Below are 17,217 nucleotides of genomic sequence, written 5' to 3'. Positions count from 1 at the left end.
CAAGAGGGTTCCTGTTTATCCACATCCTCTCCAGCATCTATAGTCTCCTCATTTATTCATTTTAGCCACTCTGACTGGCATGAGGTGATATCTCAGTGTGGTTTTGATTTGTATTTCCCTGATGAGAAGTGACGTTGAGCATCTTTTCATGTGCCTGTTGGCCATCAGGATGTCTTCTTTAGAGGAGTGTCTATTCATGTCTTCTGCCCATTTCTTCACTGGATTATTTGTTTAATGCTTCTTGTTGCTTCCATGGTAATAACTTTGGAAATTAACAGCAGCCATGGCCATGATCTGCTAAGGACATTGTAACCAGGGACTCAGACCCCTCAGGTATGAAGGTCCATGTTACCCTACAGGGCAAGCAAATGAAGCCAGCGGTCATGCTGGCGAAAGATGAAGAAAAACATACAGAATGAATGATCATGAAATGAGATGATGGAATATTTATGTGGCCTGATGACCAATGGCAGCAGCAGAGACTATAGCTCACCTACTTACACTTCTGCTGTAAGTCAGGTTTTTATTTGAAAAAAGTATGACCAACCACTACACTGAACAATGAGTAATAGGACAGGGTGAACTTAAGGTGGTAGGCAAGTAAATCTAATCAGTGTAAATGTCGGATTGAAGAAGACACTGCTAGGCTCCACCCATATAAACTTGGTATTCAACTTGACAGGCAACCCGTAGGATGTCTACTGAAAACTCTGCTAGCGCACTATTTTCTGGCCCTGGCGGCATATTGTGCCATGCACAAAACAAGCCAGAATGTCTAGAGAATGAACGTTGCCACAAGCAATCCTCAGTGGATGATGGGTGATGAATTGTTTTATACACACCCCACTTTCTTTCCTTCTGGGTTTGAATAACTCTGAAGAGTGTTCTACACTGCTACGCAGAATTCCACAGTAACATTGGGCTCCAATTTCCCAGAAAAGTAACTGGCTTGGTAATACACAATTCTTTTTACTATATCACTTTCCCCCCTTCCTACTGGTCATTCATGGAATTAACCCTCTAGTAAACTACTTGTCTTCAAATCCTTGCTTCTGGGTCTGATGCTGGGGTAACTCAAACTAAGAGAGTTTTCTTCTACTACCTAGTTTTATTTCTCCAGAAATTCACGCCTTTTGTGCAAATTATATACATAGTAACAATATTAAGCTTCTTCTATGAATCAATCCTTCCCTTCATTTTCATGGGCTGCCTTATGAGAAATGCCTTTCACGAAGAAATGCCTTTCATTTCAAAGTAACTTTGACTTCAAGGAGTTCATTAAGGACTTCCTGTTCCACCAAGGTAGAATGCCCCTTTTTCTCCAGGTCTTCTCTTTTTAAATTTAAACATCCTGGAAAAGGGGGTGGGAGGTGGGAGGGCAAGAATAGAGGAGGGGAATAGGAGGACCTTAGGCTCATCTTGTCCCACAAACACAATTGCTTAATAATCAAATCATCCTAAATACGCTGGGAATCAACTTGAAGACTAACAGAGCAAACTCCACAACTAGAGAGAGAGAAGAGACCACATCAAAGAAGATAGAAGGTGTGGAGATGTGGTTTAGGGGAGAAATGGATCTCAGGTACTGCAGACCAGAGCAAACTGTGGTCACAGAGAAGGGTAGGAGAGAGTAAAGCACACAGGGGAATACACAAGGAGAACATTTCCCCAAAGCCATTGACTGGGGAAAAAAGAGGGGCTGATTATCATGAGTTTTTGCAACCAGCAAAACCTAAAGTCTGCAGTTTTAAATGTAAGCGGGCTTGTCTGCGATAGAGCCTGGAGGATGCTGTCCTACTCGTGGACAGAAGGCAGACAAACAACCTGGGAGACAGATTGTGTGGAAACACTGATTTGAAGAACTCCTGGGACACAGAGGGGAGATAATTCACTCTTCTTGGAGCAAGTCCCTAAGAGGCAGCATTCTTAGAGAGGATGCCTCCCTGGAACAAAAGATCTTGCTGGAGCTGTTTGTGTTCCCTCTTCCCCACAACATAAACACAGAACCACTTGTGGGAAGCAGTGCAGCATTGACACTGGCTGCTTAACTTGCTTACAGCAAGTCCCATATCCCTGCAAACCAGAAGGACTGCCCCTCTCACTCAAGCTTGTCTGAGACTCAGCATGGAGGGCCTCTCCCCGAGAAGACCAGTGCAAGCTCCTGCCCACACCACATCTCCTAACCAGAGAGTTCTGCAGGGCTTCAGTTCTAGTGGAAGTATATCAGATCTCATTTCACATGCAGCCAGAGCACACCTAGGTGAAACTCTCCACATTCTGGCCAAGGACCACTGCCCACTACAGACAAGAACAGCCTCTGCCAATGATGGCCCTATGGAGAGAGCAGCCAAAATACAACAGCGGAGTACACACAGCACACATCAGGGACACTCCTTGAAGCTCTAGGCCCTGGACACTACATGAGCTCTTTTTCATAGCGATTACTCTCAGGGGCAAGAACCATAACTGGCTTTTCCAAGGCACAGAAGAAGGCAGAGACTTAGACAAAATGCCAACATGAAGGAATTCATTCCAAATGAAAGAACAAGATAAGGCCATGGCCAGAGATCTAAGTGAAGTAACATGCCTGATGGAGAACTTAAAACAACAATCATAAGGATACATGATGGGCTTGAGCAAAGAATGGAAGACTTCAGGGAGACCCTTACCACAGAGATAAAAGAGTCAAAAAGAATCAGTTCAGTCAGAAATGAAGAATGCAAAAACTGAGATTGGAAACAGGCTTGACACAATGAACAGCATGCTGGAAGAAACAGAGGAATGAGTTAGTGATACAGAAGACAAAATAATGGAAAATAAGGAAGCTGAACAAAATAGAAAAAGAAGAATTATAGAACACAAAAAAAGACCTAGGGAACTCAGTGACTCCATCAAATATAATATTCATATCATAGAGTTCCAAAAGAATAAGAGAGAAAGGGGGGGGCAGAAAATAGAGGAAGTAATAGTTTGAAGACCTCCCTAATCTGGGGAAAGAAACAGACATCTAAGATCTAGGAGGCACACAGAATTCTCATCAAAATCAACAAAAGTAGGCCAACACCAAGATGTATTGTAATTAAACTGCAAAATACAGTGATAAAGAAAAACATCTTAAAAGCATCAAGACAAAAGAAGTCCTTAACTTACAAGGGAAGACCCATAAAGCTAGCTGCAGATTTCTCAATAGAAACTTGGCAACCAGAGGGGAGTGGCATGATATATTCAAAGTATTGAATGGGAAAAATTTGCAGCCAAGAATGTTCTATCCAGCAAGGCTATCATTCAGAATAGAAGGAGAGATAAAGAGTTTCCCAGACAAACAAAAACTAAAGGAGTTCATGACCATTAACCAGCCCTGCAAGAAATATTAAAGGGGACTCTTGGAGTCTAAGGAAACACCAAAAGTGACAAAGACAAGAAAAGATCTCCAGAAATAATGACAAAACAAGTAATAAAATGGCATTAAATACATATCAACCTATAAATACTCTGAATGTGAATGGACTAAATACTCTGATCAAAAGACATAGGATGTCAGAATGGACAAAAAAGAAATTCCCATCTGTATGCTGCCTACAAGGACTCATTTTAGACCTAAACATTTGTGCAGATTGAAAGTGAAGGGATGGAGAAATATTTATCATGTATATCAATGGACATCAAAAGAGAGCTTGAGTAGCAATACTTACATCAGACAAACTTGACTTTAAAAACAAAGCCTGTAACAAGACATGAAGAAGGGCCCTATATCATAAAAAGTGGGGGGGGGGGGGCAATCCAACAAGATCTAACAATTGTGAATATTTATGCCTTCAACATGAAAGCAGCCAAATATCTAAAACAATTAATAACAAATGTAATGGAACCCATTGAGGACAACACAATAATCTTAGAGGACTTTAACACCCCACTTATCACAATGGACAGATCATCTAAACAGAAAATTGACAAGGAAACAGTGACTGAATGATCCACTGGACTAGATGGACTTAACAGATATACTCAGATCATTCCATCTTAAAACAGCAGAATACATATTCTTTTCAAGTGCATATGGGACATTGTCAAGAATAGATCACATACTGGGTCACAAATCAGGCCTCAACAAATACAAAAAGTTGAGATAAAGCCCGCATATTTTTCTGAGCAACACTATGAAACTTGAAGTCAACCACAAGAAAAAATTTGGAAAGACCACAAATACATGGAGATTCAAGAACATGCTACTAAAGAATGAATAGGTCAAGTAGGAAATTAAAGAAGAAATTAAAAATACATGAACCAAATGAAAATGAAACCACAATGGGTCCAAAATATTTGGGATGCAGAAAAAGTGGTGCTAAGAGGGAAGTATATAGGAATACAGACCCACCTTAAGAAGAAAAATCTCAAACAACCTACACTTAACATCTAAAGGAACTAGAAAAAGGACAACAAATGAAGCAAAAACCCACCAGAATGAAGGAAATAATAATCTTTATAGTGGAGAGGTGCCTGGGTGGCTCAGGCACTTAAGTGTCCGACTTCAGCTCAGGTCATGATCTCCCAGTTCATGGGTTAGAGCCCCTCGTCAGGCTCTGTGCTGACAGCTCGGAGCCTGGAGCCTGCTTCAGATTCTGTGTCTTCCTCTCTCTCTCTGCCCCTCTCCCATTCACACTCTCTCTCTCTCTCTCTCTCAAAAATAAATAAACATAAAAAAATCAAAATGTATTATAAAAAAATAAAAATAAAAAAATAATCTTTATAGCAGAAATGAGTGATATAGAAAGTAAAAAAACAGTAGAACACATCAATGAAACCAGGACCTTGTTCTTTGAAAAAATTAGTAACATTGATAGACCTCAAGCCACACTTATCAAAAAGAAAAGAGAAAGGACCCAGATAAATAAAATCACAAATTAGAGTGAAGAAATAACAACCAACACCACAAAAATACAAATAATTATAAGAGAATATTATGAAAAACTATATTCCAACAAACTGGACAACCTGGAAAAAATGGATAAATTCCTAGAAATATACACACTACCAAAACTGAAAGTGGAAGAAATAGAAAACTTGAACAGTCTATAATTAGCAAAGAAATTGAATCACTACTCAAAACTCTCCCAACAAAAAAAAAAGTCCAGGACCAGATGGCTTCACAGGTAACTTTTACGAAACATTTAAAGAAAAGTTAATACCTATTCTTCTGAAATTATTCCAAAAAATAGAAAATCAAGGAAAACCCAAATTCACTCTATGAGGTCAGCATTACCCTAACACCAAAATTAGACAAAGATTCCCTAAAAACAGAGAAGTATAGGCCAATATCCCTGATGAACATGGATGCAAAAATTCTCAATAAAATACTAGCAAACCAAATCCAACAATATATTAGAACATTCATCACAACCAAGTGGGATTTAGTCCTGGGTTGAAGGGTGGCACAACATTCACAAATCAATCAACATGGCACACCACAGTAATAAAACAGAGGATAATAACCATATTATTATGGTTGCAGAAAAAGCATTTTAGAAATTACAACATCTATTCATGATTAAAAACCCTCAATCAACAAAGTAAGTTTAGAGGGAATATACCTCAACATAACAAAGGCCATATGAAAAAAAAGAAAAAAAAAAAAAAGAAACCACACAGCTAATATCATCCTCACTGGGGAAAAACTGAGAGCTTTTCCTCTAAGGTCAGGAACAAGACAGGGATCTCCAGTCTCACCATTGTTATTTAACACAGTACTGGAAGTCCTAGCCACAGCAATCAGACAACAAAAAGAAATAAAAGGCATCCAAATTGGCAACGATGAAGTCAAACTTTCACTATTTGCAGATGACATGATACTCGATAGAGAAAACCCCAAAGACTCCACCAAAACATTGCTAGAACTGACACACAAATTCAGCAAAGTCACAGGATACAAAATCAATGTTCAGAAATCTGTGGCATTTCTGGACACCAATGAAGAAGCAGCAGAAAGAGAAATCCATTTACAATTTACAATTGCACCAGAATTTACATTTACAATCCCATTTACAATTTACAATTTACATTTACAATCCCATTTACAATTGCACCAGAAAAGAGTAACATGCCTAGGAATAAACCGAACCAAAGAAGTGAAAGACCTGTACTATAAAAACTATAAAACACTGATGAAAGAAATTGAATGACACAAAGAAATGGAAAGACATTCCATACACATGGATTGGAAGAACAAATATTATTAAAATGTCTACATTACCCAAATGGAATCTCTATCAAAATGCCAAAAGTATTTTTCTCAGAACTAGAATAAACTATCCTAAAACATGCATGGAACCACAAAAGATGCTGAAGAGCTAAGCACCCATGAAAAAGAAGAGCAGGGGTGCCTGAGTGGCTCAGTTGGCAAGAGCCGGTGATCCTTGATTTCAGCTCAGGTCATGATCTTATAGTTCGTGAGATTGGGCTCTGCACTGACAGCTAAAAACCTGCTTGGGATTCGCTCTTTCCTCTCTCTCTGCCCCACCTCTCTGCTCATGCTCTCTCTTTCTCTCTCTCTCTCAAATTAAGTAAATAAGCATTTTTTTAAGAAGGAAAAGAAAAGATGGAGGCATCACAATTCTGGACTTCATGTTATATTAGAAAGCTATAGTAATCAAAACAGTATGGTAAAGGCACAAAAATAGAACATAGGTCAATGGAAAAGAAGAAAACCCAGAAATGAATGCACAACTGTATGGTTAATTAATTTTTGACAAAGCAGGAAACAACATCCAATGGGAAAAATACAAAATACATTTGTCTCATCAACAAATGGTGTTGGGAAAACTGGACAGCAACATGGGAAAGAACGAAACTGAATCACTTTCTTATACCAAAAACAAAAACAAATTCAAAGTAGATTAAAGACCTAAACATGAGACATGAAACCATTAAAATCCTACAGGAGAACACAACTCATAACCTCTTTGACATCAGCTAGAGCAACTTCTTACTAGATATGTCTCCTGAGGCAAGGGGAAAGAAAGCAAAATTAAACTATTGGGGCTACATCAAAATAAAAAGTGTTTGTATAACAATTAACAACAAAACTAAAAGGCAACCTACGGACTGGGAGAAGATATTTGCAAATGACATATCTGATAAGGGATTAGTACCCAAAATCTATAAAGAACATGTAAAACACAACACTCAAAAAATGAATAATCCAATTTAAACATGGGCAGAAGATGTGAATAGACATTTCTCCAGAGGACTTACAAATGTCCAACACAAACATGAAAAGATGTTCAACATCACTCATCATCAAAGAAATACAAATCAAAACTACAGGGTCTGAGTGGCTCAGTCAGTTGAGTGTCCAACTTCGGCTCAGGTCGTGATCTCACAGTTCATGAATTCAAGCCCCACGTCAGGCTCTGTGCTGACAGCTCAGAGCCTGGACCCTGTTTCAGGTTCTGTGTCTTCCTCTCTCTTCCCTTTCCCCACTCATGCTCTGTTTCTCTCTGTCTCTCAAAGGTGAATAAACATTAAAAAAAGTTTAAAAAAACAAATCAAAACTACAATGAGATATATCCTCTCACCTATCAGAATGGCTAGAATTAACAACACAGAAAACAACAGTTATTTGTGAGGATGCAGAGAAAAAGGAACCCTCTTACCCTGTTGGTGGGAGTATAAACTGGTGCAGCCACTGTGGACAACAGTATGGAGATTCCTCAAAAAGTTTAAAATAGAACTACCCAATGATACAGCAATTGCATGACTAGATATATACTAAAAGAATACAAAAATACTAATTCAAAGGAATACATGCAACATTATCTACAATATCCAAATTAAGGAAACAGCTCAAGTGTCCATCAAAAGATGAATATATAGGGGCCCCTGGGTGGCTCAGTTGGCTAGGCATCTGACTTCGGCTCAGGTCATGATCTTGCAATTCATGGGTTTGAGCCCCACATCAGGCTCTGAGCTGACAGCTCAGAGACTGGAGCCTCTACTTCAAATTCTGAGTCTCCCTCTCTCTACACCCCTCCCCCAACTGTGCTCTGTCTCTCCCTCTCAAAAATAAATAAACATTAAAAAAAACTTTTTTAAAAGATGAATATATGAAGAAGATGTGGTATGTTGTAAAATGGAATATTACTCAGTCATGAAAAAGAATGGCAACTTATCATTTGCAACAAGGTGGATGGAGCAAGTGAGTGTTATGCTAGGTGAAATAAGCAGGCAGAGAAAGACAAAAACCATGTGATTTCACTCTATGTGGAAGTGAAGAAGAAGAAGAAAAAAGAACATAGGGAAAAGAGAGAGAGAAAGGCAAACCAAGAAATACATTCTTCATTATAGAGAACAAACTGATGGTTACCAGAGGAGAGGTGGGGAGGAGGGGGATGGGTTACATAGTTGATGCAGATTAGGAGTGCACTTGTGATGAGCACCTGCTGTTGTATGTAAGTGTTCAATCACTATAGTTTACACCTGAAACTAATATGACACTGTATGTTAACTAATTGGAATTTAACTGAAAACTTTAAAAAAAAAAAGTGGAGGATCCAGAACCTTACAAACTAGTTTCACTTCTGAGATTTATAGATAGATTTTTCTACCTCTTTCTATCCTACACAATTCAACTTAAGTAATCATTCTATATATAGTAGGAGGTTCATTAAAAAGGAAAAGACTTCCTTTGTCCATACATGAATAAAAAAGAAAACCAAGAAACCCAGAGAGGATAAATTACCCTATACCTTCAGCTCCCCCTCCTGGTCCCAAGTTGGAAGCAACTAACACACACTACCATGCTTTTCCTCACATGGACGGATGGGTATTGGATGTGATATTAATGAACTCTCTGCATCAGAATCGATGTGCCCTGGGTCCCTGTTGCCATTACTGCCTTACTTTCATGGAAATTCCATGAAGGGACAGGGGTCCTCAAAGTAGTATTAGTATTCCAGCAGCTCCACCTTCCGCCTGGGGTTCCGCATAATAAGTGTTTCTCTCCATCCCAGTCACCACTTGCCAACCTAGCATCCCCACTCTCTCTCCCACAATATCACAGATGACAGGATTTGCCTTTCTTCAAGTCTTAACTTAGCCTTCTTCCTTACGGATATAATACTAGAAATTGGAATGTTTCTAGGAATAGACCATATTAACCAGATACACTATAAACCAAATATTCTTATTATGTAAATCCTGAATATAGCTTAGCCTAATTTTTCAAGGGTGGCTGGGGGACAGAGTAGCAAACATAATAATATTCTGCAGAGGAGAATCCACAACCTGATTTTGCTTTATCCCTCCATGTTTTGATAATCACAAATACAATTTTAAGTACTATCCCTTTCCTTATTCTAACTAGAGAACTAAACACTCAAACACAAGGAATGCTGGGAAATGCCCAAGATAAATAAGATCTCAAGGTATCATTTAAAAACATAAATAAATAGTGGGTTTTGGAGAGCCATGAGGGCACTATCCAGAAAAGTGGAACAATTTGAAACATTTTCCTGATGTCATCTCACCACCCCTTATGCTAGATGCAAAGTGTGATTAGTTCAGCCCGTTTCTTTGAGAGTCCCCTTTGTAAACCTTTCCATCAAACCACACGCCAGTTCCTCCTCCTTCCCATGATCATTTAGGCACTGGGACTTGCTCAGATGTGACAGGTATTTTTGCACCAGGAAGCTGGCTCTGACTAAAACTAAAACCCCGTGCAAATGTGTCTTTATCTGAGAATTAAAGTGTACAGTCTCACTTCCCTCTAGCTTCTGCGACACTTCTCCAATTACCCCTTATTTTTCCTAACTTCCAACCGAGAAAATAATCATGAGGTCCAAGTTTGGCCTGGACTGAAAGCAGAGTGTGTAGATAGACAGATGTTATAAAAAATGGTATGTCTATTTGAAGGAAGGGGAGAGCCACACGAATACTTGTGAACGTTTCTATAATATTTGCCTTGACCTTGTAGGATCAATACTGATGAGAGCAGATTCAGGCACAACAAATTTCCATCTAGTATATGCCCAGGCCTGGCTGCAGATACACTCCGGGAGCTTAGTCCAATTCTCTAGATTTCAATGGGAAGCCAGAGGCCACAGAAGAAAGGATCACTCCTGCCACTGCAGCCCAGCTGAGGTACCCAGAAGAAGCAGCTTTCCAAGCCAGTGCTTGCTATGGATACAACTTCTCCATCCTCAGGCTCACAACTGTTTCTCATGTGCATCTGGAATGAATCTGGGGATTCACTTCCAAAATACCATTTGAAAAGAGAGGGACCTGCCGAGTTAGAGATGCTACACATACCACATAGCATTCCCCTTTCTTCCCAGAGGAAGGAAAAAATTTGTGATTTCCTTTTTCCAGGAGATTTAGGAGCACAACGAGAATACTCTTCAGATGAAAATATGCAATGAAAAGAATCATAACGTTGGTGGAAGCACGAAGAACAATTGGCCAGGAAAGGTGGACTTCCCTAGTTTCCTCCCAAAAGCCTCATGAAGGCCAGGGTGTAATCAAGCCCTTTCTCATCATAAACTCTATTCTTTTAACAACTATGCTCTGGCTTCAGTGCATGTGGGAAATTGTAGTTTGGACTTTTACCTCAAGTAAGTAGCAACATTCAGCCTGGGATTTTGGAAACCCTTGGGAAACTGTCATATAATTTCCTCGAAAAATCTTGGCAGAGAACAAGGCAGACATCTGGGAGTCAGCATCACCACAGACAATGGGAAAATAAATAGGACGATGGCACCAGTAACTCTTGTTTTCAACAGTGACCAATTACTGCCCCCAGCACACCAGCCATGCCTTTGCTTTCTGCCTCTGTCTCTTCAGCATCTAATAAGGTTTGAAAGCTTGCACTCCTTGCTCACTGGCTGGGTCCGTCCTGCTGCTGACCAAACAGTCCTGTGGCAAAAATGTCAGAGAGACTTCAAACTTGCAGCTTCTCGTTGTTGATGCAGGAAAACAAGGATGCTCCTCTACACGGGAGGTGAGGATATGCGGAGGAGCATAGTGCAGTAGACGCTGTCTTGGAGCAGGTGTTCCCATGACAGTGGAGCACTGCAGCACAAGGACCTTGTCTCAGCTGCACCGAGGCATAAACCTATAAGCAGCCGTCTGCTCCCAGCAACTAGGATAGCAGGTGGACAGCAATGTTGCAGGTTAGGTGGGCTTCCACACACTTGGGGAGCAGAGCCAGACCTTTCATCAGACCCTAAGTAGTGTGGGAGTCCAGCTCTCGCCCAGAATTGCAGGCAGTGAAATGTGGTTGTTTTAGTCCATCTGCTGCTTTCTGGGGTTTCGGTGGTCAGGGCTGCCATGTAGCCTTGTTGTGGTATGAAACATTCTGGGCTATGGAAGCAGGGCTTTGTCAGCCAGACACCGGCAGCATTGGATGTATATTCACCTCACTGTGAGTCAACAGGTTATGACAATTGCGTTTCCTTCTCCTCTTTCCCCTCAGCCCACAGCAAGCTCTTGATTTCTTAGAGGACAATAGCTGCGAGAGGAAGAAGCCCCTCCTGCCAAGAGTTAACTCCCGTGTGTGACTGGCCTCAGGCACCGTAGTGACTTGGTGAACTTCCTGGGGTCTACTGGAAGAGAAGCAGGTGCACCCTCAGGCTGTGCCACTCGGGGATGAGCAGTTTGGCTTCATGAGAGGCCCTTCAGGGGGCCTGGCACACTATGGGGTAGTGAGAGTGACACATTCCACACTGCCAGCTTTTAGCCTAATATTGAGATGCTAGAGTCAAACACCATCGTGAGAGAAGTCAGTGATTGAGAGGACTGAAGAGAGAAGAATGTTCACTGAGCTTCATGGAAGAGTGGATGTATGCATTCCAGGTTCCCAGCATATCTTCCTAAGTGGGTTAATTCTGTGAACTACTGTCAGCTCCCCTCCCTCACAGGCCAGCGTGAACCAAAGGGGCAGGTGGTAAATCCTGGATTTACAGTTTATGGCATGTTGTTGAGCAGCACCCAATGTCTCTGGTCTCCAGTTTCTTCTATAAAATGCTTGAGTAAAGTAGATTCTCTCTCAGCCCCGTGTCATTCCACAGGCCAGTAACTCAACAGGGATTATAACTAAGGGTAGAAACAAGTAAGATAAAGCTAATCTTGCACTTAGGTTGAGAGATCAACAATAGATTTGTTCCCGTTTTAAAATATTTTGTCACCTCATTTGGAAATAGCAGGCACTCCAGATTCAGGCATTCTGGCTAAGGTCCCAGCTATGTGACTTAAGCTCTCTGGAGCTCTCTAAGCCTCAGTTTCTGCTTCTATAGAAGAAGGGGTTCATGGTTATTGTGAAAACTCATAAATACTAAATTTCAGAGACCAGCATAGAACAAGCATAGATCCTCAACAGACGATGATGATGATAACTCAGACTATAGAATGTGCTGCTTTATTAAAAAGTATGTTCAAAGGGAATATTACTAAATAACTGTTATGTTTACTTACAAATTGATAATAGTATTAACACAATGAAATGTTTGATAATTACAAACATGCCAATAACTCTACTGATTATGCTCTATTTAAGCATTATCCTAATGATCATAACATTATAATTAGACTATAAGAACCAGCTGGCTAAGTGCCAGTGGATCAGTCAATTGAGCAACCAATTTCAGCTCATGTCATGATGTCACAGTCTGTTTTCCGGCTTCACATCGCTTTGAGCTGACATCGCAGCACCTGCTTTGGATTCTCTGTGTCCGTCCCTCTCTGCCCCTCGCTCCTTCCCTCTCTCTCTGAAAACTGAATAAACATTAAAAAAATGTTTTAAGAACCAACCAGCTAAACCACTTTGCTATCTGCCCAGCCACTTTCTTGGACAGACAAGTAACTTAATCATGATGCCCTCAAACCTTTGTGCTCATGGTTGTTTTTATTGTAGGTTAAGACCAGCAGGGAAGATGCTGTGGAAAGAGATGCCCATGGAAATAGGGAACGGGACCACTGTCCAAGAATTCACCTTGGAGGGGTTTCCTGCCATCCAACACCTGGGAAAGGTCCTCTTCCTGGTGCACCTGCTGGCCTACCTGGCATCCATTACAGGCAATGCTGTCATAGTCACCATCACCTGTGCTGACTCCCGGCTCCAGACACCTATGTACTTTTTCCTCAGCACTTTCTCCTTCTTTGAGTGTTGTTTCATAAGTGCTGTTATTCCTAAGTTGCTGGTCATCTTTCTTTTAGGCCAGCAAACCATTTCCTTTCTTGCCTGTTTCATACAAGCCTTTGTGTTTGTCTATCTGGGAGCAGCAGGTTTCCTCCTCATAGCAGTGATGTCTGTGGATCGGTACATGGCCATTTGCAAGCCTCTGCATTACCCAACCATCATGAACCTCAAGACTTGCTTCCTCTTGGTCACTGCCTGCTGTGTTTTGGCCTTCCTTCTCATCACTGGTCCACTAGTAATGGTTTCCCAGTTATCGTTCTGTGGCCCCCATGTCATTCCCCACTTCTTCTGTGACCTTGATCCTTTGATTCATCTCTCCTGTTCTAATACCAGGTCTGTTGAAATGTTGGCCTTTGTCATCGCTTTGTTGATCCTTTTGACATCGCTTATCATAACCATCATTGCATACAGCAACATAGTAGTCACAATTGTGCGACTCCCATCAGCCAAGGAGCGACAGAAAGCTTTCTCCACCTGCTCGTCTCACCTCATTGTCCTCTCTCTGATGTATGGCAGCTGTGTCTTTATATACGTGAAACCAAAGCAAAGGAACAGGCTGAACTCCAACAGGGAGGCTGCCCTTGTGAACACGGTGGTAACGCCACTGCTCAACCCTGTCATCTACACTCTGCGCAATAAGCAGGTACAGCAGGCTCTGAAGGAGACAATGTGCAGATTGAAAATATCAAGATGAAAATAAAATCACATGGCCCTGGAATGGAAGGCTTCAGAAAAACATTTGACTTCATTCTGGCCAATGTAGCAGTCCACAGCTTTCTAGTATAGGGACTCTGGCACACCCACTTGACCTCTGTACATTCCTGGAAAAATGGAAATCTGTTTTTGAAGGCCACATTTTATCTTAATGTGCTTACCTGTCTTCTCCCTAAATATTCCACGTTTTGATGACAGTTGATTAATTGCAAAAACGCTTATTGAATTTTTATTCTTCCCTATGATATAATCCATGTGCCTGAAATTTCCAAAATTCAGGAATTTGTATACTTATTTATTTCACTTCTCTCTAGCTATAAACATGGCTGAGCAGAATTAATAAATATTTACCAAAAGGCATCTAGATAATTAAAATGATAGAATGCTGTATATTACGTTGTGGTTATGAAGGAAATGAAGTTAATAGTACCAGGGTTTGGGGCCGCATTACCTCTATGCCTATCCCTAGGCAATAATGGTCATAGTATCCCTTACCTTCAAATATATATGGTTTGCATCAGGTGTAATGGTGTGTAAAATGGTGTCCTCAGTCCTTAGCTTAGTTACATATGTATGCATCAATCCCATTCTGGAGAGAAACGGAATTGTTCTCAGGTTTAGACCATTCTCTATGGAGAGGAGATAACCACAGCTTCCCATGGCTTACCAATGCTCCTATTTTTCTAAATTATTTATTCTAGCTACAACCCCTCAGGTGCATAATACATACTTATGATTGGTTCCTATCCAAAAGCTATTGCCACAGAATGCTTCTGTGTATCACTGGAAGAGAGCACTTATTTCTTATTTCTATAATCTCTCCCAAACATTCAAGTTCACAGAATCTGAGTTTTGCTTATCTACTTCATTCTACTAATGAAAATAAACAAATCAAACATTTTTCCTATTTGTCTTGTGTTGTCAACTAAAAGGTATCTTCGGATTGATAACTTATTTTAAAACCAATATTTCTATTACCTCAATCCTCAAACTTTGTGTAGTTTTTATACCTATTTTCCAGCTAGAATGTGTCTATTATTCTTCAGAAGCAACATCTCTAGAAAGATTAAGGCAATTTTTATTTTGTTTATTATCCCAAACCCTGAGGGTAGGTAATATCAGGTACATTTTATGAAACACACCCTAAACTATGACTAGAGCATATTTGTCCTGATGGTCCTATTACAAATTTCAGATTTCATCTTATTGACAATGAATAAGTAACAAACATGCCCTGAAAAATCACAGATGATTAGCTGTATACATTGTATTAAAAAGTGTTTGGAAAAGCTGAGATCAGAGTGGGAAAGTGGGACTGTTATAGAATTAGAAGAAAGGGAATGATGGCTTAGAGAAGTGGCACTGGGAGTGGAATACAAAGGGACCATAGCAGACTCTGAATCATTTGCACTGGAGAAGCCTGGTGCTGCCTTCACCCTACCTGGTCAACTTCCAAAAACACTGAAGTGACCTTCTTCACAAAATATGGAAATTGGCCCAATAATCTCTGGCACCCACTTGAAAATACTCATGGAGAGAGCAACAAGATGCTGTGGGAACATGGAAGTAGTTCAGAGCTGAACTACTGAAGGCTGTATTGAAATGGTTGAGGTTTGGCAAGGCAGGAATAAGTCAAGGAATTGTGGTCAAACTACTAAAAAGAGTGTGAGCCTCCCCAAAGGTTTAGTCAGGTTTTGATAATAGTTTATTTTACTTAAACTAGCTAAATGTGCTTTATATTACCTTGAGATAGACTGTGCTTGAAGGGTGAGCCTGACAAATAGAAAAATGAAGACCAGAAATCCAAAACTGAGTCTATAAATCCAGGATGGTCGTTACCAGCCATAGATGGTACCCAGGGCAGGACAAACCCTAATGAGCAGATTAATGCTCTAGATTCTGGTGCTAAAAAACATTTTGTTTAGAAAATCCCCTAACCTAATTCTATGTTGACAATATTTCCACTCACAATTTTTAAACCACTTCCTTGAAGTATGACGGACATACAAAAAGCTGTAGATATTTGATGTATACAACTTGATGTGTTTGGAGATAAGTATAAATCCTTGAAACTGTCATCACTATCATTGCTAGGAACCTATCTAACACCTCCAAAACTTTCTTCCTGGTCCCCTTGTTGTTGATTTTTTTTCCGTGTATGCTAGGTAAAAGCACTTAATACAGATGGTGGATGAGTGTACTCTAAGCTTGCCTTGTCCTGTGAACACAGCTAGACAATTATCAAATCATTTTGAACACCCACGAGACAAACCTGAGGATTTAAAGAACAAAACTTCAAGTCTATAAGTAGAAAAGTGACCACATTCTGGAAAGTAGGAAGTGCTGAGAGTTTTTTTTTGGGGGGTGGAGATAAAAAACTGTGTGTGCTGCAGAAGGGAAGGTGCCCTGTTTATGGAGACGACCACAAGGTATGATAAGCAGCGGAACACAAAACCTAGTTTTAGAAGTCCACCACTACCTGGGTCATTCCTTGCTTAAAGGTTCTCTGGTGGTGAAGGAAGGTAGACAACATGTCCAGGAGTGGACAGCATGGTCTGAGGATGCCCTGGGTCACAAAAAGAATGGGTAGTGCTAACATGCTGCACTGTTCCCAGGCATAGGAGCAGAGAGGCATCATGATTCAGAGAGCAACCTCTTTGACATCAGCCATAGCAACTTCTTACTAGCCATGTCCCCTGAGGCAAGGGAAACAAAAGCAAAATGAACTATTGGGACTTTATCAAGAGAAAAACATCTGCACAGTGAAGGAAATAACCAACACAATTAAAAGACAGCCTATAGAATGGGAGAAGGTATTTGCAAATGACATATCTGATAAAGGGTTAGTATACAAAATCTATAAAGAACTTATCAAACTTAACACCCAAAAAACAAATAACCCAGTTAAGACATGTGCAGAAGACATGAATAGACACTTTTCCAAAGAACACATCCAAATGGCTAACAGACATATGAAAAGATACTCAACATCACTCATCATCAGAGAAATACAAATCAAAACCACAATGAGACGTCACCTCACACCTGTCAGAATGGCTAAAAGTAACAACACAAGAAACAACAGATGTTGGCAAGGATGCAGAAAAAGGGGTACCCTCTTGCACTGTTAGTGGAATGCAGACTTGTGCAGCCACTCTGAAAACCATATGGAGATTCCTCAAAAAGGTAAAAATAGAACTACCCTAAGATTCAGCAATTGCACTAGTAGGTATTTACCTAAAGGATACAAAAATTCAGATTTGAATGAGTACACGCACTCTGATGTTTATAGCAGCATTATCAATAATAGCCAAACT

The 17,217-nt window shown here is 40.3% G+C and overlaps 1 protein-coding gene and 1 long non-coding RNA gene across 2 annotated transcripts in view; both read left to right on the top strand.

The window, feature by feature from the left end:
- Positions 1-11,989, top strand: part of LOC123380832 — a 34,762-nt gene extending 22,773 nt beyond the window's left edge. Inside the window, exon 3 of the long non-coding RNA XR_006587099.1 lies at positions 11,465-11,989. This is a non-coding gene — a long non-coding RNA (uncharacterized LOC123380832). The remainder of the gene's footprint in view (positions 1-11,464) is intronic.
- Positions 11,990-12,905: 916 nt separating this feature from the next.
- Positions 12,906-14,027, top strand: LOC109492874 (olfactory receptor 6C74-like). Its single transcript, XM_023240311.2, has one exon. It carries the CDS (start codon positions 12,921-12,923, stop codon positions 13,878-13,880), a length of 960 nt encoding a protein of 319 aa, XP_023096079.2. The 5' UTR covers positions 12,906-12,920; the 3' UTR covers positions 13,881-14,027.
- Positions 14,028-17,217: the final 3,190 nt, after the last annotated feature.

Source organism: Felis catus, chromosome D2 (genome assembly GCF_018350175.1).
Source record: "Felis catus isolate Fca126 chromosome D2, F.catus_Fca126_mat1.0, whole genome shotgun sequence".
Taxonomy (NCBI): domain Eukaryota; kingdom Metazoa; phylum Chordata; class Mammalia; order Carnivora; family Felidae; genus Felis; species Felis catus.
The sequence above is the reverse complement of the archived record's forward strand: the minus strand, read 5'-3'. Positions and strand labels throughout refer to the sequence as shown.

What these genes read in the sequence shown, in the direction of transcription:
- LOC109492874 (XM_023240311.2), top strand. Translation starts at nt 12,921, where the DNA reads ATGCTGTGGAAAGAGATGCCCATGGAAATAGGGAACGGGACCACTGTC.